General features: G+C 46.0%; 1 protein-coding gene and 1 long non-coding RNA gene across 9 annotated transcripts in view; one reads left to right on the top strand and one right to left on the bottom strand.

The window, feature by feature from the left end:
• LOC306667204 overlaps nucleotides 1-17935 on the top strand; it is a 30523-nt gene that overhangs the window by 7564 nt on the left and 5024 nt on the right. The gene's annotated exons all lie outside the window — the stretch shown is intronic.
• Nucleotides 15449-17935, bottom strand: part of P2RX7 (purinergic receptor P2X 7) — a 50857-nt gene continuing 48370 nt past the window's right edge. For all 6 annotated transcript variants that reach the window (XM_079149573.1, XM_079149569.1, XM_079149568.1 and 3 more), the window contains one exon: nucleotides 15449-16876. In XM_079149573.1, coding sequence (XP_079005699.1) covers nucleotides 16379-16876 — 498 coding nt within the window. In that variant the 3' untranslated portion in view covers nucleotides 15449-16378. The remainder of the gene's footprint in view (nucleotides 16877-17935) is intronic.

The following is a 17935-nucleotide window of genomic DNA, read 5'->3' as shown; positions in this document are numbered from 1 at the left end:
GTTATTTTTTCCCTTTCCCCCACCCCTCCCACCCCTCTTTTCCCTCTATACAGTCCTTCCTTCCTCCATTCTTGCCCCCCTCCCTAACCCTAACTCTAACCCTAATACTAACCTATCCCTCCCCCCATTATGTGTCATCATCCACTTATTAGCAATATCATTTGTCCTTTGGTTTTTTTGAGATTGGCTTATCTCACTTAGCATGATATTCTCCAATTTCATCCATTTGCCTGCAAATGCCATAATTTTATCATTCTTTATGGCTAAGTAATATTCCATTATATATATATACCACAGTTTCTTTATCCATTCATCAATTGAAGGACATCTAGGTTGGTTCCACAATCTGGCTATGGTGAATTGAGCAGCTATGAACATTGATGTGGCTGTATCTCTGTAGTGTGCTGATTTTAAGTCCTTTGGGTATAGGCCAAGGAGTGGGATAGCTGGGTCAAATGGTGGTTCCATTCCAAGCTTTCTAAGGAATCTCCACACTGCTTTCCAGAGTGGCTGCACTAATTTGCAGCCCCACCAGCAATGTATGAGTGTACCTTTCTCCCCACATCCTCGCCAACACCTGTTGTTGCTCGTATTCTTGATAATCGCCATTCTAATTGGAGTGAGATGGAATCTTAGGGTGGTTTTGATTTGCATTTCTCTTATTACTAGAGATGTTGAACATTTTTCCATATGTTTGTTGATTGCTTGTAGATCTTCTTCTGTGAAGTGTCTATTCATTTCCTTAGCCCATTTGTAGATTGGATTATTTGCATTCTTGGTGTAGAGTTTTTTGAGTTCTTTATAGATTCTGGAGATTAGTGCTCTATCTGAAGTATGATTGGCAAAGATTTTCTCCCACTCTGCAGGCTTTTTCTTCGCATTGCTGAAAAATATGGAACGCTTCACAAATTTGTGTGTCATCCTTGCGCAGGGGCCATGCTAATCTTCTCTGTATCGTTCCAATTTTAGTATATGTGCTGCCAAAGCGAGCACTCTACTTTTCTTTTTAAGCTGCTAAATTTTTTTTTTTTAGTTGTAGATGGACACAATACTTCCAATTATTTATTTATTTTATGTGGTACTAAGGATTGAACCCAGTGCCTCACACATGCTAGGCAAGTGCTCTACCACTGAGCTATTCCAGCCCCCTTTTAAGCTTATTAACATTTAAGAAATAACCTTTTAATAAAATTTAGGAACATTTCTACATTTCATAAGGTATCCCATCCATTTAAAGTATTTGGGTCTAAATTAGTTAAACATAATCCTAAACTGGGCATGGTGATGCACACCCGGGGGGAGGGGGCAGGAAGATTGCAAGTTCAGGGCCAGGCTCAACAATTTAACAAGACCCCATGTCAAAACAACAAAAGGACTAGGGGTGTGACTTAGGGGTAAAAGTGCCCCTGATTTCAATGCTCAGTGCAAAAAAAGAAAATCCTCAAATCTCTATTACACATTTGCACTTAATAGGTTCAAGTATAAGAGTTACAGGTGTGTTTTTTTTTTTTTGTCAGCTTAAAGGTGATATTGCTTAATAATTTAAATGTGATGTTGCTGGGATCCAGGTTTCTTTGGCTCTGAATAGCAGTTTGGGTTTTGAAGGCCACCTGCATGGGAGCGGTACTCCGGATCCCATTCTATAGTCGAGTCCAAACTCAAACTCTTTGAGCCTGGGTTGTGGCTCTGGTAGGGCGTTTGCCCAGCACGTGTAGGGCACTCGGTTCAAGCCTCAGCACTGCATAAAATAAACAAACAAACAAACAAATAAAGGTATAAGCAAGACAACCCTCAAATGCAATAGTTGCAAGTTTCCTCACTTTTCCTGGTTCACTGTGTGTCCCTCTATTTACCATACGAAAATAGTTGATAATAGTCTTCTCTGAAAAGGGTCCCAAGACCCTTCAGCCTCCCAAACTCTCGAGGTGTTATTGTATCTTCAGTTGTTTGGATATGATAAGAATAACATCTAAGTCCACATAAGCAAAGCACAAAGCATCTCTAGGGATTTTCCCAATTCTCTCCTGCCCTAAGTGGAGCTGCTAAAAAATCAGAACGCTGCAGTTGTGTAACTCTCAAGTGTCAGGCGTGCGTGACGTGGACTGTGCTGAGTTGTGCAGGGCGCGTGGTGAGCACAACCAGCAGGAAGTGCTGGTGGAGCACAGCACCCTAACCCTTTCTTCGTTTGCTTCCCCTTTTCTGTTTTTTTCCATCCAGTGAATTCCACTCTGTGCAGTAGGAAATCAGTGGGAAGCAGGAGGACAAAGTGCGGCCACTTTCTTTGGGTCAGTTGAGGGTAAAAGTTGCCTCTTTCCTGCCCTGAGAATTATCCAGCACGCTCACCACCTCCCTTCCTGCCTCCAGAGTCTTTACCAGGAGTGAAACACAATTGGCCTAAGCCCCTGATTGGCCCAACTTTGCCATTTGACTTTGGTTTTGGCCTCAGCCTCTGGAGGTCAGATAATCACATGCCTACTTCAACATCAGCTCTGGCATCTCTGAACGTGTGGGAGAGCAGTGATTGGGCATCGTGTAAGGAACCATTGTTGCCAATAAGAGCATCGCCGTGAGGGAGGCTCGTCCGTGGATCCCTCCATAGGTGAGCATTGGCTTTCTGATGTGGGCGAGCATTCTAGTTCTGGCTGCAGTGGGAAAAAAATGTCCTCAGGACCTTATATGTTGAGAGTCTATAGTCAGATGACATTTAGATTTATTATTGCTGTAATAGAAAAAGTAGAAATTGATGGGAAACATTTTCAAAATAATAACTAGGAACTTTCTAACAGTGTGATAGAAAAATCAGTTGACAAGACGGGAGAGATTTTGTTGACTACATAATAATTTAAATAATCAGTAGATGCAAAGACATTTGAAATTCAAAATGTGAAAAGAAATCATCTTAAATTGCTCATGAAAACATTCAGAAAATATCTTCAAAGCTTTCAGTTTGTTGGATTGCTTCGATGAAATGACATCATCACCAATCCAGTTTCCAAGTAGTGGGGTATAAGAGGAGGCAGGTCTTTACCATGGTCAGGGGCTATCTGGTGGGAAGGAAAACTTAATGGGTTGGTGGTGGCTTCATCCATTTGTATTCCTGTGACAGAATACCACAGACTGGGTATTATAAAGGACAGAGACTTATTTCTCACAGTTCTGAAGGTTGGGAAGTGTGAGGTCTAGGTGCTGGCAGAGTTCATCATCTAGTGAGGGCTTCTCTCTGCTTTCAAGATGGCGCCTTGAAGGCTGGGTCCTGGCAAGTGGAAGGGCAAGCCAGCCACATGCTGCGTGCAGCCTCTTGTATTAGGGCTCAATCCTAATGAGGGGGGAACCCTCCTGGCATAATCACCCCTTAAACACCCTGCCTCTTGATACTATCACTTGGGCAACACCTGAATTTTGGGGGGACATGTTCTGTCATAGCAGATGGCCACATCATTATCAGTGGTGTCCCATCCTGGCAGAAAACCTCTTAGTGCCACCTTGGAAGATTTGGAAGAGTCTCTCCTCAGTATCCAGATGTTCATGAGAGCCATCCCAGGAGCAGGCCACAGTGCTAAGGGTTAATGCTCCTACTTGAGAAAAGTCAGGCTTCAACAATTGATCTGTAAAATAATTAAATTAATTAAATAATTAAACTCCTGGAAAAAATTTCAAGATTTATTCTTGTGCCATGGCAATTTATTCTAAGATAGTAATATTGAGCTTCAACTGTTGATTATAACACTCAGTCATTTGGCCAAACGTGGATTTGTTACTGCTTTATTCTTCATTAATTTATTTTCTTTCTATTGAGGTGAAATTCACAAGACATAAGATTAACTTCCTTTTAATTAATTTTTTTCAATTTTATTGTGACAATAACACTTAACATAAGATCCACTCTCAACACAGCGTTCAACAGAAAATTAACCACTTTAAAGTGAACAGTTCAGTGGCATTTAGTACATTCACAGTGTTATGTAACCACTGCCTCTGTCTAGTTACAAAACATTTTTATCACCCCAAAAGGAGACCTTATACCCACAAAGCAGTCATTCAAAGTCTTTCCTTTTCCCTGAGCCCCTAGCTTTGTTTCTTTGGAATCACCTACTCTGGATGTTTCCTATAAATGGAATCATAAACTGTGTGACCTTTTGTGTCCATCTTCTCTGATTTAGCATACTCTACTGGAGGTTCCTGCATGTTGTGGCATGGATCAGTACCCCTTCCCTCTCCTGACTGAATAACCCTCCATTGTATGGATAGGTCACATTTTGTTTATCCTTTCACCTGCTGACAGACATTTGGGCTGTTTCCACCTTTTGCTGTGAACAGTGCTGCTTGTGAACACGCGTGAGCAGATTTGAGTACCTATTTTCAGTTCTTCTGGGTTTGTATCTAGGCATGAATTTGCTGGGTTATCTGATAATTCTTTGTTTGTTTTTGAGGAACTGCCAAACTGTGTTCTCTCTTCTCTTTTCATACCCGGGCCATGTGCACAGTGTGGTTCACTGAGCCAGAAGTTCATGGTTTCTTTGAATAGCTCAGGCAATAACCGAGGCCAGAAGCACTGGGCCACTGATTCCATCAGATCCCTTCCTGTCAGGATGGGCTTGCGGTCGTCCTCTGAAGACAGATCACCCGAAGACAAACCAAACATCAATTAGGAAGGACTTGTCTGGCCTCATCGTGCCAGCTCGTTGGGATGTTGACCCTTGTGTTCATCGGAGTAGCTGTTGGTGCTAAGCTGGGCAGGACTCTGTTCTTGGGGCTTGGTGCTTATTTGTGAGCCAAGCAAAGTCCTTGTCTCAGGGAGCTTATATTCCAAGCCAAGAGGCAGACAATAGACAATGAAGAGAATGAGGGCAGGCCCGGAAGCTGCTCGAATTTAGGAAGCTGCTCGAATTTATTAGCCAAGTTGTTTGTAATAGTATCTTTAAAAAATTCTGTTGTGACTAGAGTTGCGCTCTGTTTTTTTAATTCTGTGGTTTACTTGCTTTTTTTCTTTTTCTGAGCAAGACTTGCAACTTATTTATCTTTTCATAGGACTTTTGTTTCATTTATTCTGCCTCTCACTGATCTCTGCCCTAATATTTATTATTTCCCTCATATTTCTTTGAGTTGGTTGTGTGGTCCTTTCTCCAGGATTTTGGGTTGAAGGCTCAGCTTGCTTTTCTTCTGACTTTTCTGGTTTCCTGATAAATGTGCATAATACTGTACATCCCCTTTGAAGCGCTCTTTTACCTGCGTCCCACCAGTTTTGACATGGGGCATTTTTTGTTGTTCAGTTCTAAATATTTTCAAGAGTCATTTAGCAATATCTTGTATAGGGTTTCCCAACATTTAAAAATCTGCTTTTAAATGAATTTCTAGTTTCACTGAAATGTGGTTGGAGAACCTGTTCTGTGTCATGATGCATGTCGGGATGTGTTGAGGAAAATCCATGCTCTCCTGCAAGTCTGTTTTCCTGCATGTTCCATGTGCCCTCTAAGAGCAGGGACATTCCTGGCTGGGTGCTGAATTCTCTCTGTATCTGTTAGCTTGGAGGTAGCCCTCTCTGAAAAAGTGCATTTGGGCTAATTGTTAAATGTTAGGAAAGATCCATTTTTTTTTTTTCTGAAAATCTAGGGGGGGAAAGTATTCCAGGCGGAGAGAATAATAAATGTAAAGGCCCTGAGGTAGGGACAAGCTGAGAGAGCGAGAAGGTCCGTAGGAAAGGAGCATAGTGGGCAAGGAGGAGTGCTGTGAGCTGAGGCCCTGAGGGGTCGTCAGAGGCGATTAAGTAGGGCCTTCAGTGTTGTGGTGGGGACTTTGATTTGACCTAACACTGCATCCGTTTACTAGGTAGTATGCCTAGCAGTTTGCATGAGCTTAAGGTCAAGTGCGTGTTGATCTCATTTTACACAGTGGAGAGAGTATTTTGGGATTAAGCGTACCCAATCGTGGGCTGGGCTGTGGCTCAGTGGCAGAGCGTTTGCCCAGCATGTGTGAGGCACTGGGTTCGATCCTCAGCACCACATAAATATAAACAAATGAAATAAAGATATAAAAAATACAATAACATTTAAAAAAAAGGGGAGGCACCCAATCCTTTCCTTTTGCGAATAAGAAAGCTGAGATGAGTTCTAGGGAGGTCTCAGCTTCTGAGCTGGGCTGTGTACAACCCACTCTTTGGTAGAGAAGCTCCTAAAAAAGAGACTCGGTTTTTATCATTTTATTCAAATGTTATTAAGAGCATCCTATCTTGTTATTAGTCCCTTGGTAAAGCCAAACCCACTCGGCCCATCCATTCACTTGTTTTGCAAGTCCAGATTGTTCTAGATCAGGCTACCGGGGTGGGTTTCCCGCAGGGGCTCCCTGCCTTCTGGAGCGTCCTGCTGCTCTCACCTTCCCCTCGGCTCGTCCTCTCCATTGGCTCTGCATCTGAGAGGCAGCACCTGCAGCTTGTGCCGAGTTCCCTCAGGTGCCACCTTCACTTCCAGGACAGCGTTTCCAGTGCTCTTCTGATGGGGCCTGTGACACATTCCAAAGCCTCCACCGGCCCGACACTCACAGTAGTTACCAGTGAGGTGGTCTGAGTGGCAGGTGTTCCAACATACCCTCCTTGGAAGCCGAGCCCCGTTCCTCTCCCAGTGACACAGGTGCTAATAATACACGTGAGACAGGAAGCAGAAGACGCTTCCAGGGGCCACGCTAGGCAGTCCTCCAACCCCTCGGCCAGCACAGGGGCTGGCGCCTCCTGCCCACAAGCCGCTTCAGACTCCGCTGCAAGTCCTTGTCCTTCAGTGCTTTGTCTGAGCTGAATGCGGACCTGTTGCCCTCAGGTCAGTAGAAACTGAACGGAGGTGGCCAAGGTAAGGTCAGACCTTGCATTTCACCCCAAGAAAGTTGAAGGTCAGGCTTATCCCCACTGCTTACTGGCTTGGGCCTTCTATTTGGTAAATCACTACTCCTTCTCTCTGAAACTGTTTGCTCCCTCATTCCCCTGGTTTTCTGGTCAGGTTGGGTTCCTGGAATATTTTCTTTCTTTCTTTTTCAAAAAATTTGAACTTTTATTTATTATCAAAATAGATTATTAACAGGAATAATAAAACCCTATGGGATAAAACTGAATATTAAGATTAAAAAAAATACCACCAGTTTACAAGTTTATAAACATGAATTATTTCTTAGTGAATTTTTTTGTAGGTCATGGGGGAATTGTTAAAACTTGATGAAAGTTGTAGATTCTCGTCCCACTAACTGAACTTAAGAGTGGAAGAAACAGGGCTGGGGAGATATCTCAGTTGGTAGGATGCTCGCCTCGCAAGCACAAGGCCCTGGGTTCGATCCCAAGCACTGCAAAAAAAAAAAAAAAAAAAAGTGGAAAAAACATGTCCATTTTCATATTCCTTCTATGCTGTTCACAGATCCCTGAAACTCCCACTTTCAATCCAGGTGAAAACAGAATGAAACCCTGCTTTGGAGTGAATTTTTGAAATAGTATCTCATGACATGTACATTCAAGTGGTAAAATAGACTTAAAACTTGCCTTACCAAAAATGATTTTTGAAAAATGTAATAGTTTGGGCTCCTTGCCTTACCCGCACCCCCAAATAATAGAAAAGACTCTGAGGTCAGCAATCATGAAATTAAGTCAGAGTGACTAGACCTGTGATCTACATGGTCCTCAAAGTGGGCTGTAATGAGCTGTGCTATTTCAGTGCAAAAGATCGTACAGTGATGCAGCCACATCAATGTTCATAGCAGCTCAATTTGCAATAGCCAAACTACGGGACCAACCTAGATGCCCCCCAAGAGATGAATGGACAAAGAAAATGTTCAGTGGAATAATACTCAACCTTAAAGAAGAAGGAAATTACAGCATTTGCCAGTAAATGGATGGAACTGGAGACTATCATGCTAAGTGAAATAAGCCAATCCCAAAATACCAAAGGTTGAATGTTTTCTCCGATACTTGCATGCTAATTCACAATGGGGTGGGGGAGCCAGGGAAAAACAGAGGTACCCTGGACGAGGCAGAAGAGGGTGACAAGAGGGTAGCGGGTATGGAGGTAGGAAGGACAGTAGAATGAATCCAACGTTACTACCCTATGATTACATGACTGGTGTAACTACATCATGTACAACCAGAAGAATGAGAAGTTATACTCCATTTATGTATGGTGTGTCAAAATGCATTCTACTACCATGTATAACTAATTGGAACAAATAAATATTGGTGTTTTAGATGCCTGAAACTTGTGGTTGCTAGTTCCAACCTCAAACCTAAACTAAGGGAGTTGGCCATAAGAGTAGAAAATAAAAGAACTCCCCAAACTTCCAAGTCCTTTGGAATTAAATCATAAAACTCTCAAAATGTGGCAGAGGGCTGGGGATATAGCTCAGTTGGTTAGAGTGCTTGCCTCGCATGCACAAGGCCCTGGGTTCAATTCCCTGCATCACCAAAAAAAAAAAAAAAAGCAAAAAAAAAAAAAAAAAAAAAAAAAAATCAGAATAGCCCTTCCTAAACACTGAGAAGGCTCGGAGGCCTATTTGAGCAAGGTGCACCGCCTCTGACTAGGGTAGACGACTGGGGCCTCCCTTTGGGTTGAAAGCATATGCCTTCATTTCAGTCACTCAACAAAAGTTTCCCTGAAGGCTTATTCTGTGCCTGCGGAGTGTGCCCGAACACCCAGTTCACCTAGGGTGTGCAGCCTGTTCCTACCCAGCCCAACCCCTGGTCTCCAGGCGGCCCCTTGTGGGCCTCTTCTTGCACTTATGGTGTGCGTGCGTGTGCAAAAGGACCTCCTCCTGGCTCCACCTACTCCACGCTCACACGTGGCCTAGGGAGGCAGCTTTGTTCCGGAAAGTTTCCAGGGAGGCAGAGCTCGGTTTCTGTGGCACAGGCTGGCGTAGAACTGGGGGGATACTCCTGGGATGCTCCCACTTCAGCGTCCCGCCTGCAGGGTCTGTGTGAATACCAGGTTCCCATGCAGAGCCACCAGAAAGCGCCACTGTGGGGGTGTCATTCCTCCACTTGCCGCTGGAGAGCTGGGTCCTTGGAAGCGGCCTCGACCCTGGCGCCTTTGAGCCTGAGCACTTGGGGGGCAGAACAGAGGGGCACCCTTGGAACCCCCGGTCCCCCCTGCTCTGCCCGGGATATTTTCTCAACAAGATATGTTAATGTGCCTTAGGGACACAGGACATATGTTCAGCAAGCTGTCCCAAGCCTGCGACTGAGACAGACCCAAAGACTGCAAAACAGTATCTTTTTCTCATCACATAAAATGTCAAAATCTCACAATTGTCAAAGCATTAAAGGTTTTTTTTTTTTTTTTTTTTGCAACTTAAAAAATTGTGGTCAATATACATGACACAAAATTACAGTTCTAATCATTTTAAAGGGTACATTTTAGTGCCATCAAATATGTTCACAGTATTTTGCAACCATCGCCATTATCCATTCCCAGGATTTTCTCGTCATCCCAAATGGGTGCTCTGTGACCATACTAACCCTGGGCTGGGGACGTAGCTCAGTGGTAGTGCTTGCCTGTTGTACACAAGGCCCTGGGTTCAGTCCCCTGTTCTGTAAAACAACAATAACAAAATAGTAACCCTCATCCCTTTCCCTCCACCCTTGGTCCCCACCATTCTTCCGGCCTCTCAGAATTTGTTTGTTGTAGGCAGTTCATATCAGTAAAATCATACAATATTTGTCTGTTTTGGATCTTGCTGATTTCACTTAGCATGTTTTCAAGGTTCATCCACGTGGTAGCCTGTGTCAGACCCTTTTCCTCTTTTGGGAGAATGGTTACTGAAGATTGAGCCCAGGACATGCTAGGCAAGCCCTCCCCTAGTGAGCTTCCATCCTCACCTCTTTTTAAATTTTATTTTGAGACAGGGTCTTGCTGTCCAGGCTGGCCTAGAATCTGGGGTCTTCCTGCCTCAGCGTCCCAAGCCACTGAGATCACAGCTGTACCCCACTCTGCTCAGCCAGAACCTCGTTCCTTTCTGTGGTACAATTCCACCATGAGGAAGGACTGCATTGTGTCATCTGTTCCTCTGTTGAGTTGTTTCCACCCTTTGGCTGGTGTCCACGTGCTGCTGTGAACATTCAGGTACAGGTACCTATGCACCTGCTTTCAGTTCTTCAGGGCATATGTCCAGAAGTGGAGTTGATGAATCATATGGCAATTATGCGCTCAACCTTTTGAGGAACCACCAAACCCAAGCATTAGATTTTGTATTCAAAATATATTTGTCACAATTCAGGAGAAGGAGGAGAGGTGTAGAGCTTACTGAGCTACCGACGAAATTGCAGTAGGGGAAGACTCAAAAGGTGGCTTTTAAGTTGAATTTCTGGATTTCAGGAAATGCCAGTCACCCTCTCTGCTATCACCGAATGACTGAATTTGTCTTGGGAATATATCTTTATAACACGTTCCAGTGAGGAGCTAGGTGATTCGTATCTCCTTAACTGTGCTTTCAGGGTTAAAGGTTTTTAACAACTATCTTTGCAGGAAAAAAAAAAAAAAGAGAGAGAGAGAGACCTAATTAAAGGCTCACAGACTCCTTAAGCAAGAAGCATTATCACGTTGTGTTTTGCCTCAAATATCCATCCATGCCATTGGTCACCCTTGGGTGGCATCATGTTAAATACTGCATACTCCTCTGTTATGTGGAAGTGCCTTCATTTATTTAATCAGTCTCTCACTGTTGGACTTTTTGGAAGTTTTAGAAATTCCTTTTCAGCTTCTTCCCTTTATCTCCATCACTAACACTAATTCAGTGGTCAGCGTGGCTTACCAGTCATTCCCATGTGATCCCAGCAGACCTCTGAATGACGTCCCTTCCCCAGAGCTTCTCCTTCCACCATTATCCCCACCACTGTCTGAAAAATGGTCTTACGTCACTGCTTTCTTGGTGACACCTGTTAGGCCAAGAATGACTTTGGCAACTTTACAACTGGCTCACGCACCTTAGCCTTTTTATGGGGGGGGGGCGGTTTACCAGGGATTGACCTCAAGGGCACTTGGCCACTGAGTCACATCCCCAGCCCTATTTTGTATTTCATTTAGAGACCGGGTCTCACTGACTTGCTTAGCACCTCGCTTTTGCTGAGGCTGACTTTGAACTCACCATCCTCCTGCCTCAGCCTCCCGAGCTGCTGGGATTACAGGCGTGTGTCACTGCGCCAGGCTTGGCCTTTTTCTTTTTAAGGTTTCCCCAGTCAGTCCCTCTTTAACCCTCATTCACTTTTTCCCCAGCCTGGAGCAGAGTCAGGTCCATGCGTGGTCTCGGCACTTCCTCTGCCACTTCTTTCTGGGCCTGGCTCATGTGGCTGGCCTGCTGGATTTTGCCTCTGCTCATCCTGCTGAATGTCCCAGTCTGTTTAGCTCACGAGGCTCCGCTCACATCTCACCGGCTTCCCAAAGCTCCCAAGAGTATGCTTGACTCTGTGGATTTTGCCTTTCTTTGAGCTTCTGTTTTGGTGAAATGGGATCTTGCGGTTTATGAGGCAGTAAGAAGACCACCATGCCCGTGCCCTCAGTGGGACTTAGAAGGCAGGGACTGTGTCTTAAATGTGCGAGGCACTCTATCTTTTCCTGGAGCACAGTCGTTTCTTTTTACTTTGCTTTTCTGTCCCTTTGTTCAGAATGCCCTTCCTCCAACTTGTCACAGCTGGCTCCTTCCTGCTATTCACATCTAGCATAAAGGTCACTTCCTTGGAGAGGTCATCCCTGACCTGACAGAGTAACTCCATCGCTCCTATCATGTACCCTGCTTGTTGCTTTGAAACTCTTGGCCTCCGGCTATCCTCACCCTGCTTCCTTACATGTGAATTGTCATCTCCCGTCTTGCTCACCTCTCTATCCTTAGCACCTGCTTGGTGCCAGGGTGTCAGCTGGTGTTTGCGGAAGGAACTGATGAGACTGATGGAAGGGGGAGGAGGAAGGGGATGGCCAGGGTGTGCTCTGCATTTCTGGCTGAGAAATTGAGCCAATGGTGGGTGGTACTACTAACTGCTACTTGAAAGTTCTGGAAGAGCATACGGGGGTGGGGTGAAGGAGCAGACATTGTGCTTCCTCTCTCCTGGATGTTCAAATTGCCTCTAAACTATCTGAGTAGAACATCCAGAGCTGGCTAACTGTATGAGCCTGGGCACCATCCAGGTAATAAACACTTGGGTGGTTAGACATGATGAGCCACCTGAGGCTCCAAGGCTAGGTGACCAAGCCAGGATTTGAACCAGGTGGCCTGTGTCCAGTGTCCACTGCACTCGTGCTGATGTAGGCATGCGAGGGACATAAAACCAAGATGAGCTCCTTGCCATTGAGGAGCTTCTCCTTTGCTGGAGGAGATAAAATGGAAACCCCCGTGACACTGCACTTAGCAGGCTTATCCATGCCAGTCAAGCGTGACAGTTATTTAGTTAAAATGGCAAGTCTCCTTGTCGGCCACCTCCTCTTCCTCTGATTCTAGTAGACTCAGACTCAAGGGAGCTTGATAATTCATTAAAAGAGCCCAGGATGTTAGAAAGGCAGGATGCTCCCTATGGATTCATCTCTTAGGAATCGTGATTCAGAACCCCCTAGGACTGAGAAATAGACCAAAGGGGCCAGAGGAGAGTGCTTTCAAATCCGTTCAAAAGAGAGAAGTTGAATCGGGGACCCCCAGGATTCCCAGGGTGATGGCTGTTCGGAATTTGAATATGGGCTGAGAAACATACAAGCAGCAGAGATGAACCGCCGTGGGTGCAGATGGATCATTTGGGTGTGCGGGGGAGTGGCCGCCGTTCCTGGTCGGCTTTATATAGACGATGACCTGGCAGAGGCGAGCCAAGCCTCTGATTTCTGAGGGTTCCTGGTTGGGCTGGGATCAAGGATGTTTTAATCACTCTTCACTCATCAGTGAGGAAGGAGGGAGGGATTCCCACCCTGGGTCATGCGGGGAGCTGAGCAAACAACACCCCATGCTGGACAGGCGCGATGGCAGCGGTTTGTTAGTCACTCACACTCGGCTTGCAGGAGCACTCAGGAGCAGTGAGCAAACAGAGCCAGCGGGAGGCGGGCTGTGCATCCTGACGGTGAGCTCCCCGCCCCAGCCATTCCCACGGGAGGAGTGATGGGTTGGTTTGGGCAGTTCCATGGGAGAAGCAGGAACTGAATGTGGTCTGCTTGAGGAGGCTGGCTGTCAAGTAGGTGATCTTTCCAAGGGAGGACTTGGGAGAGGAACTGTGTGAGGCCTGGCCAGGCCTCCTGGTTTCCCTGGGTGCCGGGGCAGTGGGTGACATTAGACCTTAATTTTAGGCCTTCCACCACAACGTGGAACACTGCAGCAGTTTGCCCACTTCCCTTGGACTCTCCATGAGGTCCACTCCTGTCCCTGGCCTGAAGCTCAGCAAGTGGCCTCACCCCACCCGCTGGGTCAGGGAGAGTCTAAAAATCTAGGCTCACCAAAGCTTTTCCTCCTCTTCTCTCACTGCTGGTCCTTTGGCGACTTCCCCAGAAGAGAGAAAAGAGAATCAGTGCCTTTGGCTGCATATTGGGGCAAACGTCCCATGAAGTGGGAAAGGCCGAAATGAAAATTTAAACCGGATCTATCACCACTCCTAGTTTCCTTCCCACGCAGCAATCTGAGGTGTCTTAAAATTAAATATGATTTTCCCAGGCTTCTGTTTAAAACGCTTCATGACTGTCCCTTGGATAAAGACAAACTCTACCATAGCCTACAGGGCCTTGTTTCATGTTGTACTCCCCATACTATTTAAGGAACAGTCATATAGGTCGCCTTCAAACCCAGCAACCTGCTGCGCCTTTTCTGCCCCGGGACTTTGCACATGCTAGCCTTCCTACCTAAAATGCTGTCCCCCCGCCTCCCACTTCACCTAGTTAATAGTATGTATTTGTCAGATTTTAGCTAAACTTTGTTCTTTCCTCAGGGACTTTTCTGATTTCCCCAGATAGACCGGATTTCTCCCATCATAGGCTCTGAAATGATCATTTGCCTTCTTCATCTTAATACTCATCACAAATTGCAAGTTGGTTTTGCTTGGATGAGGTAATCTACCTTCTCATATCCCCACAAGAGCAGCAATCGTATCTATCATTGGTCTCCAGCGAGGGCCTCAGTGAATATTGTGTTAAATGAATGTGAAAATGAATATGTTACCTCTGATTTGGGGACCTTCTAGAAAAAAAAAAAGGAATTAAAGAGAAGGCTTAAACAAATTATCCATCATTTTTTTAATTATCAAAAAAGTTAAGAATATCTGCATTGCCAATCTAGAATTAGGAAGGGTTTAACACAGGAGAGGAATGCTAGTCTGTTATCAGTTGCACATGAAGTCAGCCTGTCCACAGCAGGAAAGCAGCCCTCCTCCCTCTGACAGGGTGAAGTGAGAGGGGGTGGTGAAGCTGGGCAGTTACCACGACAGGAGAAGGCCCTTCACCGTGAAAACATCCACAGAAGGTGGGCTCGGCTGCCTTCGGCTACAGCACCGTATGTAGTAGACTAAACATAGAAATGGTAATGTGATCCCGGGTACCGTAGGAACTTCAGACATTTCACATAGTCCAGTAGCTCATCGCTTCTCACCCAGAGCGTCCGAGAGGAAGGTGAAGGAAAGCAGAAGGATCCAGTGATTATTTGCTATTCCAAACTACGGCTCCACCTGGGGCCTCAGCAAAGTGATAGAAACACACCAAAAAGGCACCCAAAATAAGGTAGAAAGACTCAGAGGTGATCAGAATGGAAACCAGTAGCTGTTACATAGAATTCTTAGAGTAAAAAGTTTCAGTTCTTGGGCTGGGGTTTAGCTCGGTGACAGAGTGTTTGCCTAGTACGTGCAAAGCCCTGGTGCCATTCCCAGCAGCAAAAAACAATAAAACAAAAAAATCGAAGTATGAAGTTAAACATAATTAACTTTACAAAAATATCTCTGAAAAGGTAGTAAAAAGGAAAGTGCAATCTGGCACAATTAATTTGATTCCTGAGTTTAAAGCCAGATAAAGCCCTGGTTCAAAAAAAGTATTAATTCATGCTGTTTGCATTAATACAGTAGAAAGCTGCTGAGTTTTTGAAAATATCAAAATGGAAAGTCACAAGCACTCACAGATCATCATAGTATTCCAATGCCATTCACAGTGGTCTCCGAACAATTCTTTGAAATAGTTGTTTGGAAGTGAATAGCCAATGGTCATGACGAAACCGTGGGAAGGAAATCCTGAGACAGACCCAAACCCATGACTATTTGTTTCCATATCCTTGGTGGCCGATGTATAGACATGGTGACATTTGGGGCATGGGTTGCTTTCAAAGTCGCATCCTGACTGTGTTTATTCTGACTGCAGAGTCTAGGATGTTCAGGCACAAAGGCAGCTTTTTCCAGTGACGAGGACTGTTTTGTTGGGTAATGCACAGCTGGATTTGGTGGCTTCCTGGGCTGGTCTGGTGAGCTGCCTGATTTGGTCTGTGGCCTATGCTCCCGAGGGGCTCCCTGTGAACCTCAGAATCGGGGGAGGTGGGGCTGTGTCTGTGACCCCAGGCACCTGTTACTCAAAATCCAGTGACTTGACACAGCAGCTTGGTTCTCTGGGTTGACTGGGCACTTCTCATGTGGGGTCTTGTGCAGTTTCAGACATAGGTTAGTAGGGTCTGGAGTCACCTGAAGGCTGCTTCTCGCCCAGGTGTGGTGACTAGGCATGAGAGCTGGGGCTGGCAGGTACTTTCTTCTCCATGTGGCTGCTTGGGCTTCCAGCAGGGTGGTCTTAGGATAGTTAGACTCTTACAGGAGGCTGGCTTCCCCCTCAGCAAGAGTTCCCAGAGACAGGAAGTGGAAGCTGCCACACTCTTAAGACTAACAACATCCTGAAACTGACAGTGTCACATCCACTCTTCAAGAAAGCCACCAGAGCTCCCCAGACTCAAGGGGAGAGACAGAAAACTTGGATCTCAAGGGGTGAGTGTCAAAGAATTTGTGGGCATCTTTGATCCTTGTTGGGTCCTCCAGCTAGGACCCCAGGAGCCTGTTGCTAGTTGGACATTATCCTGGTCCAGCCTCATAATGAGGTGCTCTGCGTTCATGGAGTTCTCTACACACTCACAAGAGTTCACCTGTACCGTCTCAGGCTGTCTTCACAGTAGCTCTGAGACAGTAGGTTGGTGACGAGGAGACTGAGATACAGATGATAAAGGTTTAGCAGGGTCATACAGCTTCTAGGGACATAGTGGGGACTTAAATCTGAATCACCAGACTTTGGGGCCGTGTAGAAGTTGGTTGGTTGAACGTGCAGAGCCGCAGGAGAGGAAAGCTCATTTCCCTCCGGCTGAGAATTTGGCCACAGATCTTTGCAGGTGACGCTCCGGGTGCTAGCAGCAGTGACGTTCATGTGACTGCTGCAGCCGCGTGCTGTCAGTAAGGACTCCTGAAGCCACTGTACTGCCCTTTACTCTTGGGGAACTCTCTTCGGATCTGCCAGCGGCAGCAGCTGGGCAGGATGGCAAAGTCGGCCATGTCCTGGGAGCCGAAGCGCCATGTGGTATAGCACCTGTAGGCGCAGTGCCGCAGGCGACTGTTGGTGTCCTCGGCCTCCAGGGCCAGCAGGGGCTCCTGGTAGAGCAGGAGGCACTGCAGGGCGTGTCTGGACAGCACGAGTTTCCCGAACAGCTGGGAGGTGGTGATGCAGGCCCCCGGCTTCCTCCGGCAGCACAGCTCCTCCAGACACCTGCGACTCTCGGGGAGCTGGGACGGGAGGCAGCTCCCACACTGGCACCAGCTCGGCCTGTCCCTGGATTTAGGAGTCACCTCTTCACGAAGTGGTTGCATCTCCTCTGGTTGTCCAGGAATGGGGGGTGGGTCACGCAGAGACAGGGGCAGCTTGGTCAGGTCTGTGAAGTCCATCGGGGGCCTCTGAAAAAGCGAAGTTACCACACCCGTCAGCCGTGACAGTCCCTGGGACAGTAGATTCTTTAATTTTACTAACTTATAACATGATATTTAATAATTATATTAACACTTGTTGAATATGTGTATCAGGACCAGACTTGCATTCAGTTTAAGCCTTTGAAGAACCTCAGGAGATGTGAATACTTGTCTCCATTTTGCAGATTTAGAAAAGGAAATTCAGAAAAGCAGGCCTCGGTTCAGGTATCACCTTTTGCCCTGGCCACCCCAGCTGGTAGCACCCCTCTCAGGTCTTCTTATATCATGATATTTTACATGGTTCACAGGGCTTACCACCATCTGAAATGGTCTTACTAATTTATGTTTACCTAATTACTGTTCTTTCATATGAAAGCAGGACCCTGTCTGCTCAGTTTACCGCCATGTCCCTGATGCCCAGGACAGTGCCTAGCGCACAGTGGACAGTAAATATCTGTTGACTCGTTTCTGCTCTTTCCTGGACTTCCAGACTCTCTCTACTGCCACATCCATTTGTTATCCTCTACGAGAAGTTGCGGAAATTGCTATGATAGAGCAAAATGGAAACTTTAGCAGTTTAAGAGCCGACAGGCTGTGGTTTTGCACACTGACACACTGACATTTAACCTGACAGGTACCTGCAAAAGATAACTGCAGTAGCAGAAGCAGGAAACAAAGCAACTGGGACAGAACAATCCCCCTTTAGGCTTAATGCAGAAAAAGTCCCTAAGCTGTCAGACCTAAGAGACCGTGTGTTGACAAGCTTGCATCTGTATGAGAAATGTAGAATGCACCGTGCGATAGAACTGCACCAACTCTCTTGTCTTGATGTAACCCAAACCTGCTTATATGTAAAAGCAAAAGCCCTGCTGTGCTCGGGGCTCAGACTTTGGAAATTATCCCTCTGGGCCATGGCACCACTAAGAAAGTGTTTGTTAGCACAAAAAAATCAGGCAGGATGAAAACCTCATGTGCCATCTCAGCTCGTTATGCAGGGGAATGAAATGGTGCCCCTGGACCCACTCTCCTGGTGGAAAATGAGCCACT

This window comes from Sciurus vulgaris (assembly GCF_902686455.1).
Source record: "Sciurus vulgaris genome assembly, chromosome: 8".
Classification (NCBI taxonomy): domain Eukaryota; kingdom Metazoa; phylum Chordata; class Mammalia; order Rodentia; family Sciuridae; genus Sciurus; species Sciurus vulgaris.
Note: the sequence above shows the minus strand (reverse complement) of the source record. Positions and strands in the feature narration are given on the sequence as shown.